The sequence below is a fragment of the Lynx rufus genome, unplaced genomic scaffold, assembly GCF_022079265.1.
Source record: "Lynx rufus isolate CCGP_SWC_20201006 ecotype Redwood Valley unplaced genomic scaffold, mLynRuf1.p SCAF_2, whole genome shotgun sequence".
Classification (NCBI taxonomy): Eukaryota; Metazoa; Chordata; class Mammalia; order Carnivora; family Felidae; genus Lynx; species Lynx rufus.
The window spans coordinates 160,492,268-160,508,932 of NW_025814834.1; the positions used below are offsets into that span (position 1 = coordinate 160,492,268).

Below are 16,665 nucleotides of genomic sequence, written 5' to 3' on the forward strand. Positions count from 1 at the left end.
TGGCAAATAACAGCTCTTTAGCCTCATATTTAAGAACCAAAAAAGAAGAAACTTTGTCAAACCCAGAAGAGGTTAATAACAGTTCAATGCTAAAATATCTGTCCGTAAGGCCAACCATATCTCAATAGAAGGATACTCAGAGTGTCTTTCTCATTCTTTGTACTAAATGGAAAAAAAAATTAAAGAAAGAGAAAGAATTAGAAGAAGCATGTAATCAATCCTTTCCTTTACAAATCCCAGCAATTCAGGAGACTGGCAGCAGCTAAGTCTTTCAGGGACCACAGACAGGAAAAAGCCTATTAAAATGTGCCCCATTCCCAAAGAAAGGGTCACTCAAGATCCTCAGACCCTTAACTCTGAATAGACTTAATGAAAGCCAACTGCTATAAGAATTTAGAAGGGGATTTCCCTCCCCAAAGAAAAGAAGCCAGACATCATCAATGCTCTAACACTGTTTCATCTATGGCACCAGGCATTGCTTTTCACTAACTTTCTGTGGGTTGTTAAAGCCATTAAATAAGGGTTTAGTGACTGAGAATACAGCTCATCACATACAAGGCTTAAAATATAATTGATACAAAGACCAGCCCTCCAGGATTAAAGAGTTCTAATCATTCTGTGAGGCTTGTATGCTCTGTTCCCATGCTGGTCAAGGTAATACTAAGCCTTTCTGAAAAGGAGTATGTTGTTCTCCACACCAGTTAGTAACCACAACAGTTTTCAACTTCAGTTGGAAGAAGATAATCCAATTACCCTACAAATAGTACAGATCCAGTAGCTGGATACAAAATGAGTTTTACTCTAAGACTTTCTGGCAACTCAGTTTCATGTGATTAATAAAAATGATATATGGGTTTCTCTTGTAGAACCTTTCTCTAGAGTTCTTCATGTAACATTGTGCTGACACCCCTATCAATTGCAAGGATATCTCTGTGGACAGGTACACATTAGACATCATTATCATCTGCAAATAAGAAACTTGAGGCAGAAAGAAGTCAAGTGACATGACAAAAGTGTCACAATAAGAATAGGAATAGAAATGAGAAAAATGATTGTCTCCTGTGAATCAAGAAAGATATGATGGGATGAATCCTTCCTTTTCTCTATTGAAGGAAGGGCAGAACAACATTTTCACTGCTAATTTTGAAAACATTCCGTCCTTTTCTTACAGCGGTCTTTGTAATGAAAAGGAAAATTGCTGAATAGAGTCATTAGGTGAACTCACTGGGCATAGAGAAGAAAAGCTACCTAACACTACATAGATGCTCCACAAATCCTCTACCAAACCAGAACTTCACCTACTTGACTTTTTTGCTTGGCATGATCTCTGGGATGTGCCTTGGATGAAGCTTCCCCTTCTCTGCCATTATATTCACCAACAAATGATTGTTGAGTCATCGAATGGCTGGTGTTTAAATTGTATGCTTTAATTTTGTGAATGAGGTATAGGAAGAAGATTTACCAAGAAGGGTCTTGGATAATTAAATAACGCCCTCCAACCTTTAGCTGTTCTGTTCCAGACCTGCATCTGCCTAAGGGGAGTGTCAGAATCCCTGTTGCAAATCTGAACCATGCAGTGATACAGGATTAGAATTCCCTGGTCCTTCTTCATATATAGTAAGAGATCTACAGTTAAACCCATCCAATTATCTCCTAGATCTTAATGACAAGAAGAAATTGGTCATCTGAGATATTATAATCAAAGTTTATAGTGATACAATCAAAGGGAGAGACAGGCCTTTAAAAACATTTAATTCAGTAAATAAACTTCACCATCAAGAATATTAAGTAGTGAAAATACGCTTTCAGAAAAATAAAGAAGAAAAATAATGATAATAATAGCTAATGTATTTTCTCATTTAAACTCAATACAATATACATTATTATTACCACCTCATAAATTAGAAAACTGGTTTTTACACAAATTGTCCAAGGACACAGATGAGGTGTTACAGAGGTGGTATTTGAACCTGCACCGTCTGGCTCCATAGCATGTACTCTCAATTGGTTCATCCTATAGCCTTCCAGTAGGGTGGGAAACCATACCAACATAGATTCCCAGAAATGGGAATACTGACATTATCTGAAAAGTTGCTTCCTCCCAAGAGTGACAGGGAAAGTTTTGAAATAAAAATTGTTAAACAAGACAAGGAAATTTACAATTACCTGCCTCTTTTTCAAGGCAAAATACAACGTATAGCTATTGGAAATTCAATCAATGGGAAAAGAAATACCCACCTATTAAGATTGTTTCTGCTTTATTAGCTAGAAATTCTGGCTCTGGGTCCCTAGTCAGGTTGCACTCAATTAAATTCCAGGATCTTAAAAACACAACAACGTAAATGAATCTCAGCAAGCAAGGGTTGAAAATGATGAACTGAGAAATGCACAGATAACCACAAGGCAGCATTAATATCATTATTGAAAGGTTAGCTGCTCAGGAAATCGACAAGGTGCCAAGAGGGCACTCACAGTGCCTCCCAAGAAATGAGAGCAGAGAAGAAACGAGGCTGAACAGAGCAAAGCCTTTGTTGACATTTTCAAAAGCTGACTTTATACAGGCCGTATCCCTGAAGAATGGAAAATGGCAATATAAGGAACCAGTAACACTAGAAAATTGCAGGCCAGTAAGTTCACCACCAGTCACAGGGAAGCATTTGAAAGGTTTTAGGGGATCAAGAGGGGGCATCACCTCTACTCTTCCAAGGTCAGCCCTGGGCTGAGAGAAGGTAACACTGTTACAGGAAAAGCACTCCTGTCTCCCTGACTTTGGGAATTCTCAGGGAATAGCTGTGTTGTATTATGGAAAGAGGCAACAGAATGGATGACTTCATCACAAAATGCTCAGGAATAAGAAATCCTGAGGCCAGGTTCCAGAGTGATTCAAAAGTGAATTCTGGCATCACAGAATTCCTGTTTTCAGTCAAACCCTTTCTGTGTTATTATACACACAGATACATTTGTTTTGTACACACACAATCTTGTGTAGTGTTTCAAATGGCATATGGTGGCTTAGAACCCATCTCTATAATGTAAATGTGAGATTCAGTGATTTATCTGACTGGGACCATTGAGGCCAAGATTCTGATGAAAGCAAGCAAGAGATGACAGGTTTGACTAGGTTTGTGTGAACAATATGATAGTGTGAACAGAATGGATGAGTTTTCCTTTGACTTAAATATACCGTTTTAATTTAAAGGGAGTGTGTGTCTAAGGGAATTTACTTAATGGGGTGTTAAGTAAGAGCACTATTTTTAGAATTAGTGGATGTAGCCAAAATTAAATGAGACGTTCTAATGGAGGCAGCTGAGAAAGGAAGAACATTTTAACTGGCCCTGGGAGGGAACTTTAGCTATTTCCATTGGAGTACAAAGAGAGGACAACTCAGGACTAAAGGACATTCTAGAAGTAGAGCAGGAGAGACGGAGGGGCCTGCTATTTTAATTCAGAATGAGGAACCTGAACCAAAATGAAATGTGATAGGAATGTTTGGGACACTGCCTCTGGGAACCGTGGCAATCAGGTGAGGAGGCAGGGATGAATCTACATTCAGAGGAGATGAGGACAAGTTGGATTGTGAAATCTCTATTTAAATAATAGGTAGGAACTTGAGAGTCCGAGGGAACTCTCTGGAAGTTTGTGTAGCTGAGGACAGGCAGATTGACTTTAAATCGAGACTGAGAATGTCAGAAATGGAAATTATGACTGAACATCAGCACCTGAATGGAGTTCATAAACACCATTAGAGTAATTTGTAGAATTAAATAGTTAAGGAATGCTTTCTGCTGGATATGGTACAATAAGGTTCTCTGGATAGAGTGATGATAGTCCTTCTGTGTTTTAATTTTCACTCTTAAAGGAAAATGTGTGTGCATGTTTTAATTGACACAGAGCACATGGAATTTACTTCTGTTTCCAATTTGTATAGTCTATTCCATACTATTGTATCTCATTACAGTACATGTTTTGCTCTCGAACCATGTTTTGATTCAGGGACATATGTCTCCACACTCCCAAAGCTATTCTCATATCTTCAATGTAACCAACAAAAGTAAGTGAAAAGAACTGTTTCAAAATTAACTCATACGTAATATGCTTTATTAAATAGCTTTTGGTATATTTCCTGATTAGTGGTATTAGTTTATAAATTGTGTAATTGTATTCATAAAAAATATTTAGCATGCAATTAACATTATATTAGTGCAATTGATTAATGCAAATTTAGACCAGGCTTCTCAATTATTATCTTTACCTAAAACCTAGTAACCCTAGTAAAAATTATTATCACTAGTGCAAATAGGGCGAAGGTAGCACGGACTATGGGCTGCCCATGAAAATTCATTCCCTCTTCTTCTGGACACATAAGTAAGACATGGCCATGTGACTGAGCTCTAGCCAATGAGATGTAATTCAAAGTGATGCATGACATTGCAATGCCTGGCCTGTAAAACATTTCATGCGTGTCTCACATACCCTTGTCTCATTTTTGCTCACATGAATGGAGATGACCTCAAAGGAGACTCTGGAAGCCACATGTTTAAAATGGGTCTTACTTTCTTACACCATTCACAAAAACAAACTCAAAATGGATAAAGGACCTGAATGTGAGACAGGAAACCATCAAAACCCTAGAGGAGAAAGCAGGGAAAAACCTCTCTGACCTCAGCCACAGCAATTTCTTACTTGACACATCCCCAAAGGCAAGGGAATTAAAAGCAAAAATGAACTATTGGGACCTCATGAAGATAAAAAGCTTCTGCACAGCAAAGGAAACAATCAAGAAAACTAAAAGGCAACCAACAGAATGGGAAAAGATATTTGCAAATGACATATTGGACAAAGGGCTAGTATCCAAAATCTATAAAGAGCTCACCAAACTCCACACCCGAAAAACAAATAATCCAGTGCATAAATGGGCAGAAAACATGAATAGACACTTCTCTAAAGAAGACATCCAGATGGCCAACAGGCACATCAAAAGATAATCAACGTCGCTCCTCATCAGGGAAATACAAATCAAAACCACATTCAGATATCACCTCACACCAGTCAGAGTGGCTAAAATGAACAAAACAGGAGACTATAGATGCTGGAGAGGATGTGGAGAAACGGGAACCCTCTTGCACTGTTGGTGGGAATGCAAACTGGTGCAGCTGCTCTGGAAAACAGTGTGGAGGTTCCTCAAAAAATTAAAAATAGACCTACCCTGTGACCCAGCAGTAGCACTGCTAGGAATTTACCCAAGAGATACAGGAGGACTGATGCATAGGGGCAGTTGTGCCCCAATGTTTATAGCAGCACTCTCAACAATAGCAAAATTATGGAAAGAACCTAAATGTCCATCAACTGACAAATGGATAAAGAAATTGTGGTTTATATACACAATGGAATACTATGTGGCAATGAGAAAGAATGAAATATGGCCCTTTGTAGCAACGTGGATGGAACTGGAGAGTGTTATGCTAAGTGAAATAAGTCATACAGAGAAGGACAGATTCCATATGTTTTCACTCCTATGTGGATCCTGAGAAACTTAACAGAAGACCATGGGGGAGGGGAAGGAAAAAAAATGGTTAGAGAGGGAGGGAGCCAAAACAGAAGAGACTCCTAAAAACTGAGAACTGAGGGTTTATGGGGGGTGGGAGAGAGGGGTGGGTGGGTGATGGGTATTGGGAAGGGCACCTGTTGGGATGAGCACTGGGGGTTGTATGGAAACCAATTTGACAATAAATTTCATATTAAAAAAATAAAAAAAAATGAAAAATAAAAAACAAATAAAAAAATGGGTCTTGAGTGACTTCATGGAAAGGTGCCACACCAACAACCTATTTATTCACATAATCAAGATACACACTTCTATTGTTTTGGGACCATTATCCATTTTTTTTAGTCTATTATTGTAGCAGATAATACCCTAACAAATTCAGATTTCATCTTAGAAAACTGAATAGTTTAGTGTCTTTTTTCCCCTATTACTCAAAGCAGTAATGAAATGCACAGAGATCGCTTTAAAAATTAATCTGGAAATCTGAACTCACATTATATTTTTGGACAAAAACATTTCAGAACTACTGGTACCCCTTTAACCCTGAGGCCCTAAGTTCTAAGGCATCCATTGTAGGTAATGAATACATTTCTCGTCTATGTATCTCGGATGGTATAGCTATGTCTCATCCTTGGGAGAATTAAGAAAATTGTCCCTCAAATCATTTCCATAGGGCTTAATTCCTTCAGGATTCCAGTTGAGAAAGGCTGGAAGCCTTACAAAAACATGCAAATGTGTATGCTTATATGTGTATTGATACATAATACACAGACACAATTTATATGAGTCTTTATCCTTCTATATGTGTATTGATTTATTATATATAGTTCTGTATTCTTCCAGAGTTTATAGTCTTGAATACTCATATCACCTGTGTGTACTGCAATTGTCCAATATCGAAACTTATACTTCTGTTTTGGCTGCCTTTGAAGATTCTACACTCCTGGGAACTTTTTAGTATTAACCACAAATTAGAAATTAGATGTTCCAGAGTACCTTAAGTATACATAGCACAACTCCTATGGAAACTGCTGGGTCTTGGGATCTACTCTATGTTGTAGGTATCATGGGCCTTTGGACTCAGTCTTTTGCATTCATTATTAAATAGATGAATGAATGAATGAATGAATGAATGAATGATTATACTGTACTTTGGGCAATTATTCTCAAAACATTTAGAATTCTACTATGAATTAATTCCTCAATATTCCCACTCCACTCTGGCAGCAGAGAAGGGTGAGACTGTATGGCAAATGGTTAGTGTAATTGCCATGAGACTTGAAGGTTGTTCTCAAAGGTTGAATCACCAGGGGTACTCTATAAAAATATGGTACCTGGGCCCCACCTCTGGAAATTCTGATGAAAGAAGCATCAGGTTTTTTGTTTTTTTTTTTTAAAGTTCTCCCACAGTTTCTAATGTGCAGCTGGGGTTGAGAAAACTGTTAGGACAATATTTCCCCTTCTTGTTTGATCATAAGAATTAGCTGGTAATCTTGTTTAAAAGTATGGATTCTTAGGCCCATTTTAGGACATTCTCAATCTGTGCCTTTAAAGGAGGAGTCTTTGAATTTTTGTTTTTTAATTTTTTTAAATGTTTTAATTTATTTTGAGAGGCAGAGCACAAGTGGGGGAGGGGCAGAGAGAGGGAGACACAGAATGCAAAGCAGACTCCAGGCTCTGAGCTGTCAGCACAGAGTCGGATGTAAGGCTCAAACTCATGAATCGCAAGATCATGACCCCAGTCGAAGTCGGACACTTAACCGACTGAGCCACCCAGGCACCCCTTGTTTTTTTTATGAGGGTCCCAGATGATGCTTATGATAGGGAAATTTGGGAAAATACTTCATTAGCTTCCAAGCTCTTCTAGAAAAAAAATGCTAAGGGCTATCATTCTCAGCTGTATCCCTAGGCATAGCACAGACTCTGGTTCATATTAAGCACTCAAGAATTCATATTAATTAATTAATTCATTCCACTTTGGAAGTGGAAATGGATGAGAAAATTTTGACAAAATTTAAAATGTCACTGTGACCGGTTTAATACTAGAGAATTACAAAGTAGAGTTATGAAGGATTTCATGAGTTTCAGTGGATTCTCTTTCATGATCTACTATAATTATTGCACTGTAATCAATTGGTTTGCATTTAGAACTTCAGAATTCTTTGCAAGGTAATATTTGCCAGTGAATATTAAACTCTACATAACCACTTATTGGGAAAGTCACCAGGGAAAGGCATAGCTGAGAGTAGACTATAAGAACTAAGGAATACCACTGCACCCAACAGTTCAGTAGTTAGAAGAAACTGTTAACAATTCGTTTATTCGTACTTGACTGAGTTTTTTTCAATGCAAGGCTTTTATATGTGTATTCAATTGAAAGGCATATCCACACATCAGCTTAAAAACAATTATTAAACATTTCTTACCAATAATTTTTTCTCTAATGCTTTTTGAAACCTTCACAAATTTAGTTAAATGTGATCTTCAAAATTAACCTTCTTTTAGCCTTTACCAGCTTTGTCAGTTTATAGTATCTGTCATTATTCATGAGTAAGTTGGCTGTTTTTAAATTGTCATTAATTATTTTCCTTTATTGATACCCAAATAAGCTGACACTCAAAAATCAATAGTAGTCTTTCTCAGATGTAGACCTACACCCCCAACTAATTGCTTGTGTTACATAAAAAGAAATATTGATATGTATGAGAATATTGTAGAGTATTTTCCATCTTCTACATATAAGGGAACAAGTGAAGGGTTAATAGCAATAGCAAATGTCATTTGTATAGTGCTTCACAGTTTACAAAATGCTTTGATATACATATCTCATGGGAGTACAATGGCCGCTCTATGAAGTATCACTATTTCATTGCATACAGTGTTGTTATATATACTTATACAGGGAAAAAGACCATTCATTTGATCCATATATGTTTGCAGTGATATTTTGGTTTCAATGTTAAACAATTTGGAAAATGTACTTTTCCAAGGAAACACAGAGAGCTGTTTGTATTCAGTAAAAAGGCTCAAAGCCGTTAGCTGTAAACCGTGCTTTGCAAGCTCCAATGCTGCAAAATGAATGTATAAATTGGGCCAAGTATAAGTTGGTAAGTTGGTAGGTAGTGGGTTCTACAACAAATTGTTAAGTTCATTGCTGTCTAAAGCTATATACATTTAAAAAATATTTAAGGGTGTCTGGGTGGCTCAGTTGGTTAAGCATCTGACTTCGGCTCAGGTCATGATCTCGGTTTGTGAGTTCGAGCCCCACATCAGGCTCTGTACTGATAGCTCATAGTGTGGAGCCTGTTTCAGATTCTGTGTCTGTCTCTCTCTCTCTCTCTGCCCCTCGCTTGCTCGTGCTCTTTCTCTCTTTTTCTCTCAAAAATGAATAAATATTAAAAATTTTTAAAAAATATTTAAACACTATAGACCAAAGGAAACATATTATATAGATTTTCTGTTCCACACGAAAAGAACATGGGTTGTAAAAGAAGAAACAAAGCAGGAACACAGAAACACAAGGAGATATGAGAAATTATTTGGGTCACAGGAAACACAAAAAGCAAAGTTGGTAAATGCTGATGATGCTTATTTAGTACCATCAACCTCTGTCTCTCTGTTCTGACTTGGTTTTGTTGTTGTTCTTGGGACAGCATAATATAATGTTAAAAATATTGGGGCGCCTGGGTGGCGCAGTCGGTTAAGCGTCCGACTTCAGCCAGGTCACGATCTCGCGGTCCGTGGGTTCGAGCCCCGCGTCAGGCTCTGGGCTGATGGCTCAGAGCCTGGAGCCTGTTTCCGATTCTGTGTCTCCCTCTCTCTCTGCTCCTCCCCCGTTCATGCTCTGTCTCTCTCTGTCCCAAAAATAAATAAAAACGTTGAAAAAAAAATACTGTATGTTATGGATGTCACCTTGGAATTAGTTTCCTTATCAGTAAAGTGGAGATAATAATAGCTATGTTATAGCATTGTCGTGAGATTAACTGAGCATACATGAACTCCTTTCACATTGTGAGTGGTAAATAAATGGTGGGTATTATCATCATTCTAATCATCATCATTGGAAAGAACCACTTCCTTACTCATTCCTACAACTTCTCCTTAGTACATACTTAAAGATCAAAATTAACTTCCAGACCTGTATGGTGAGAAGCTTGCTAAAGGAAAGGCAGAGTTCCTTCCTCTCACTCATATAAATCAACAACCACAAAACCAAAGACAGAGTGTCCCCTTTCTGTAAGCTGATCAATAAGCTCAAACAGCCTCTTTACTCTGCACCATAAAAAAGTATTGGGAAAATTAGACTACCTAAAAGTAGCCATACTTGTACCAACTATGCCATTGCTTCCTGAAACGATATTCACCAAAACGCCCCTAGAACTTGGTTCAGTTAAAAACGCATTGATTGAACATCTCTGTGATAAAGAGAAAAGGATCTTTGCTCTTGAAGCCCTGACACACCCAGATTAGTGGGAAAAAGAAAAATGTAAACAGGTCATTTCAATACAAAAACTCAAACATGTCCGAGTTCCTCACTCTGATGGGCATCTTTCCTTTTACCTCTTTCAGTGGGACTTCAGAAGCATTGTAGACATGCAAGGGTTAGTATGCTGTGAGAACACTGTTCTTCAAAGTCCAGCCTATTCTTCAAAGTCCAGCTTTAGCCCTACATCCTCCAGGAAGCTTTCCACTCTACTTTGATCTTTGACTTACTCGAAATCCTTTGATTTCCAGTAAAATTGCCACTTAATCATTTTGGTTCCTAGTAATTTTATACCTTACATGGGAAATAAATTGTTTCCTGGGCACGTGTTCTATGTACCCAACCATAGTGTAGTAAGCCCTCTAAGCAGAAAGACTTATACTCTTTTGAGCAATATACAGTGTTATATCTGCATTAATCTGAAAAACTGAATGTTTTATTGTTGACAGATTAAGATTAGTAAAAACTAGTTCACAAATAATAAATGCAATAGTTTGGGACTCTATTATATTGAGTGCACCTATGAAACAGTGTTTTATAAAATTTGAAGACTTTTTGGTATGATTTAAAGCATTGGAATTATCAGAAACAGAAAAATATTGCAAATATAAACATATCTGTTACACAGTAAATGTTCTATTTCTACTTTTAATCATCATTTATATTTTTGGTCCTGTTTTACAACCTGGTGGTAACAACTTGCATTTACTCACAGGGCAACAGAATACACATTCAATTGCCCCATAATTGAAGAGTTACAGCAAGACAAAACTTTTGATGATCACTCATTTGTTTTAATACCACATGCAAAATGGTTGTGATGATAAGATAACACTCCTAAAACTCACAAATCATCAGTTTATATTATGCTAACTTATCACTTAAATCTATTTCCTAAATATTTTTACTGAAACTCAAAGAAAAAAATATTTATTAACATAAATGTTTTTAAAAGAGAGGTAAAAAAAACCCAAAAACCTAATAACAACAAAGAAATGAACTTTGTATGAAAACTAATGATTTTAAATGGATTAAATCTCACACACATTTACTTCTAATATCTAAGATTCACTCTCATATCTAATTTATTTTATCTCCCCTATCTTTAATATGTCCTCCCTTTCATTTCCACTGCCACTAGTAAAATTCTGCTTTTCATTACTTCTCAGTTATATTACTGCAACAACTGCTTCATCAGTTTCTTGACTTTCCCATCAAGTTGATCTTTTCCAATGATGCTAGATTAATTATTACATAACACAATTCCAAACTTCTGATTCCTAGCTCAACCATTTGCACTGCTTACTTTCTTACCGAACAAAGTCCAAACTACCTAAAGTCTAGGATTCACCGATTTCTGTGCTATTGTTCCAATTTATCTTCCTGAATTTCTTTCCCAATCATATGCTTCCTACATTACACATATTACATACATTCATAGACACTTCATCCACTAAAGCTAAACTACTCATTGTTCCTGTATATGCCTTTAACATTCTAATCTCTATTTTCTTAATGTTTTCTCTAAGCCTAGGCTACTCTCCCAAATTCTACCCATCCTTTGGAGCCAAGTTCAAATGTCCCTTCTTTCATGAAGATGTTTCTAAATTCCTCAGAAGTAGTTAATATTCTTCTTTCTGAAATTTTATAGAATTTTAAAATGTCTCTCTTATGGAACTTGTTACTTTATACCTAAAACATACTTAGGTAAGTGTTTCTCTGCTTTACTAAAACTGTGAAAAGCCCTTGAGAATGGAGTGTATGGCAGCTTCACATCATAAGCTCTAATGGGCCAAGTATAAAGGTTTCAAACATAGTAGATCCCCAAATAGTTGTTGAACAAAAGGCTGAATGGAGTGATTACTTGTTAGTAGTCTCAGAATTGTGGACTTTATACAAAAGATTATGTATGGGATCTATATGAATGTTATTGATAATCATTCAATGAAAATTATTGCCTTTGAATAATCTGACTCGTTTCATAAACTAGATCAGTGGTTGTCCAGCTCTTCTCCACAGCACCTTTGGGACTCCACAGACGTGGCCTGGGGATCTCCCTCCTGGGCAGTAGAAAATGGTAAGTGAACAGATTTCTGTACTCTGCATTCTGCCTTCAACTAAAACTGCTACATTTTGTATATTGGCCTTCTTGTAAGACTTTGCTTAGAAAGCTTTCACTGTTTAAAAAGTTTTTTTGAGGGGCGCCTGGGTGGCTCAGTTGGTTGAGCGACCAACTTTGGCTCAGGTCCTGATCTCACGGTTTGTGAGTTCGAGCCTCGTGTTGGGCTCTGTGCTGACAGCTCAGAGCCTGGAGCGTGCTTCTGATTCTGTGTCTCCCTCTCTCTCTGCCCCACCCCACTCATGCTCTGTCTCTGTCTCAGAAATAAACATTAAAAAAAATTTTTTTAGAGTTTTTTTGAAATCCCTTGGGGTTTTACTCCTAGAATACTATAATTCCATATTTGTTTCAAGTCTCTGACCCACACGAAAATAACTTCACATGAAAACTAGGTAAATGAGCTGCTGTGTTTTTGGCTGAATTTACTATTAGAAAAATACCAGAATGGTAGCACAAAAGTAGGTAATTTAAATCAGGACCTCTTATAATACCTGACTTTGTATGAGACCTGCTATAATAGTCTTTGACCTAAATTTTTGATCTGACTTTATTGACTTGAGAACAAGCTAGCTGGTGAATCTTACAGACATCATTCTCTTTGTGGCCATTTCTCATAGATTTGAAAGATCCCTGAGAGGAAGTTATATAGCTTTCTATTTCTGTAAAAGACAATGACAAAACTTTCTATCACCTAGCCTTAAAGTAGCCTTTCCCCTTACCCACAAAGAAGAAAACTGATTTGCACTGTATCTTCACAGTGCTGATTTGCACTGTATCTTCAGTGAACAGACACTTAAATCTGTCTTAGACTCCCAGTTAGTTACACAATCCTATGTTCATTATTTGAGGTGGGGGGAATACCTGTTTAAGTCACGGTGTATAATTGGCTGTGTCAGGTTGTGAAGGTACTCCATACCTTTGGCAACATCTACTGCAATAATTAATTTAGACTGCAAATCAAGAATCCTAGAATTTAAAAAAAAAGATTTAGTGAGAATGAAATGGTCAAAGCCAATAACACATCTTTCTAAAAGAAATCAATGGTGTGTGTGTGATTTGTTATTCTGTGTATCTTTCAGCCTTTTTTGCTTTATTGAAGATTAAGCTAAAAATTCAAAAAAATCTGGAAAAATAGGTTTCCACATCAGAAAATGCTTAATTCTAAATCAGGTTAGATATCAACCCCACATATTTAAAATATTTTACTTGAGTTTATAATATTTATAATATTATACTTAATTTTTTATAATAACATAAAATTGATTCTATTTTAATAACTGAGAAAAACCACACTCTGATTATTGTATGCATATATCTAGGAAGTGAATTAGAATTGATTGTGCAAGGCTATTCTTTTTTTAACTTTAAAGCATAAATGCTTGGACCCCTGATAATTATTTTATTCTGAGCTTACATATATCTGCTTTATTGGTATGTCATATTAACTTAATTAGTGTAAGCTTCAGTTGCTAATTTAAATTCCTTGGATTTGTTATCTTCAACTGAATTCCTGTTAGGAAAGTACGGAAATATTTCTATTCATTAAAACATAATTCTTGGGCATAAATTATTAGCCATCTTTAAAATGCTACCTTTCCTAGCATTCAGAGATGTCAGAAGGTAAAGGGTCACCCAAGCAGAAAGTCTCTGAGGTGTTGCAAGGATAATTCCAATGACACTTAAAAGGATAAGTCAGAACAAGAGAACCATACCTCTTCTGTTCGTGAAGGAGGGAGAATAGAGAACCCCCTGATATGTACTGGGTGACAATGGCGAACTGGCTGGGATCATTCAAGCAAGCACCCACAAACTGAATTACACATGGATGATTGAGCCGGCAGAGAATGGACACCTCTCGGCAAAACATATCCACGTCTGATTTGGAGCAGTAGGTGTTGGCTCGGTAACTGCAAATGGCAGGAGCGGGGAATCCTCAGTCAACAGATGGATCAAAACAAGGGGCTTGCCATGCATATGCTTCTTAAAGTTCACAACTCCAGTCTGATACTAAATTTTCTCATTTGCTCGCTTACCGTTTTATAGCCACTATTTTATTTCTGCACCGTCCTTTATATACTTTCCCAAAAGAACCTAAAATTGTTTAAGAGAAATGAATAAACACATATTATCTTGAGCTCTTGAAACTAACAGCAGACTAGTGTTTTCTTAGGTTACCTGAGCCGATAATCTCATGGAACTCAATTTCTGAGAGTTGAAGATGGAAATGTGAGGGTAATCCAGCCCTTAGGAGGAGGACATCTGCCTTCTCTGCAAATAGGAATTGTTATTTTCTTTTTTAAGATTAAAAAGCACACATGGATGTGTCCACATGATTTACATACATGCTTTACTTAACGAAAAATGTCATTCCCCAGTAACATCTATTTTCCAAATACAGTTGACTCTTTGGAGATACTAAAACCTTATCACAGATGATCCCTATTCCCTGCATTAAAATCATGTTAGTTTTCTGTCTCTGTTCTCTGACCTTTGTTATCAGGGCTAAGGGTTTATTCCTAATCTGATCAATAACTAGCTTGTCTGCCTGACATGGCAACCCTGGAATACAGTTCGTATCACATCATGATAAGGAGTTTTATCTGGTCAACCCCAGAAGCATACCACAGTAGGCTTAGCCAAATATCCATCAGCTAAATCTCAAAGGGATGCCAGTTAGATGTCAAAAAATAAGTATGTGAATCATTCAGAGGAAACATCCCAAACCAAAGATAATTTTTTAAAAAACTTCAAATTCTAAATAGTTACATATAAATTTATAGTTGAATTATATATTTTAAAAATTTTCCTGATTCAACGCTATTAATTTCTATGTGCAGCATCCACACAAGAATTTTCCAAGGTATTACTTATTTGGGGTCTTTTGAAAAATAACTTCTTTGTTCAAATTTATTTTCCTATGGCAAACCTATTCCCAATTCTCCTCAAAGATATTAACATTGGTAATTTAGATTTCATTGAAAGTACAAATGTCTTTAAGAACTTGATCTTTCCTTAATACTTATGAAATTCGCACTGTTATACCTTCATGAAGCAAGATGCCATATGAAAAATAGTACGGAGGTAAGATTAACTGTGGGAAGAATGGCTTGTTGGTAATATTGTTTATGCATGCAAAATAGTCATCATGTATAATATGTGAAACAAAATAGAAAGTTATTGTATGTGAGCCAATTGTTATCCTGAGTGATAAAGTGTAACAATTGTCCCATATTGAAATACCTTTTGTCATGCTTTTAATCTTCCCCAAGGGAGATGGAAGAGACACATAGGAGCCATCTAGAAATCAAATTAGATTATAGAGTTGAAGGTAGCCATCATTTTTTTCTACACAAACATTAAACATTATAAAAAGCAGGTGACAAAAGAAATTTGCTAAGAAAACCAAGTGAGAATATAGCTTTAACCCAGGTCTTTCTCTGTATACTGAAACTGCACAGTGAGTGTTTATTTAGAGAGAACACAAAAAGATTAAAAAACAAAAAAACAAGGTCTAGCAGACTCCAACAGATTTAATTTGTGTCTGGGTATGATATTCTCTTGCCTGCCTTAATAGATTACTAAAATGGAACATGACTGCTCTCAGCTCACCCAGGCCTTCCTAGTCATGCATAAGCCTCATAGAAAACCAGTCCAGGGAATGTTAGTTAAACCTGAAGGAACTGCAGATTGGTAAATTAGAAAAACAGCTTAAATGAAGGCTTCTTCTGGTTTTAAGTATATTTATTTTGAGAGAAGGAGAGAGCATGAGTGCAGCAGGGGCAGAGAGAGAGGGAGAATCTCAAGCAGGCCCTACACCATCAGCATAGAGCCAGATGCTGGGCTTGATCTCACAAACCATGAAATCATAACCTGAGCCAAAAATCAAGACTTGGATGCTCAACCAAGTGAACCACCCAGGTGCCCCAAGTGAAGGCTTCTTTATTTTCAGCTTCACCCAGACATAAGTTTTCTTAAAATAAAGCTAATCTGACATGCCCTCCTCTCTAACCCCGGAATATAATAGTAATAGAAACAAATGAAATAAGTCATACAGAGAAAGACAGATACCATATGTTTTCACTCTTATGTGGATCCTGAGAAACATAACAGAAGACCATGGGGGAGGGGAAGGAAAAAAAAAGATGTTAGAGAGGGAGGGAGTGAAACCATACGAGACTCTTAAAAACTGAGAATGAACTGAGGGTTGATGGGGGGTTGGAGGGAGGGGGGGGTGGATGATGGGTATTGAGGAGGGCACCTGTTGGGATGAGCACCGGGTGTTGTATGGAAACCAATTTGACAATAAATTTCATTAAAAAAAAAAAAAGGTTTACCTTTGGGCACAATATTGTACTAACAACAAAAACTGAGTAAGAAAGTGATACCTCCTCCAGGCTGAGAATATTCATTACAGGGCAATTCATCCTGCGGTCTCTTATAATGCTTCAGGAGTGTGACAATCGGATCATGTCCTTCATGAAAAGACAAAAAGGACAAAGAGTCTTAACTTCTGTTTGA

The 16,665-nt window shown here is 36.9% G+C and overlaps 1 protein-coding gene across 7 annotated transcripts in view; it reads right to left on the bottom strand.

Annotated features, from left to right (window-relative positions):
* The window catches only part of TNNI3K (TNNI3 interacting kinase), a 283,823-nt gene that overhangs the window by 152,821 nt on the left and 114,337 nt on the right, over window positions 1-16,665 (bottom strand). For all 7 annotated transcript variants that reach the window (XM_047083662.1, XM_047083660.1, XM_047083665.1 and 4 more), the window contains 6 exons: window positions 16,533-16,619; window positions 15,388-15,444; window positions 14,323-14,415; window positions 14,181-14,238; window positions 13,860-14,054; window positions 13,009-13,113 (listed from right to left, as the gene is read on the bottom strand). In XM_047083662.1, the coding sequence (XP_046939618.1) occupies window positions 13,009-13,113; window positions 13,860-14,054; window positions 14,181-14,238; window positions 14,323-14,415; window positions 15,388-15,444; window positions 16,533-16,619 (595 nt within the window). The remainder of the gene's footprint in view (window positions 1-13,008; window positions 13,114-13,859; window positions 14,055-14,180; window positions 14,239-14,322; window positions 14,416-15,387; window positions 15,445-16,532; window positions 16,620-16,665) is intronic.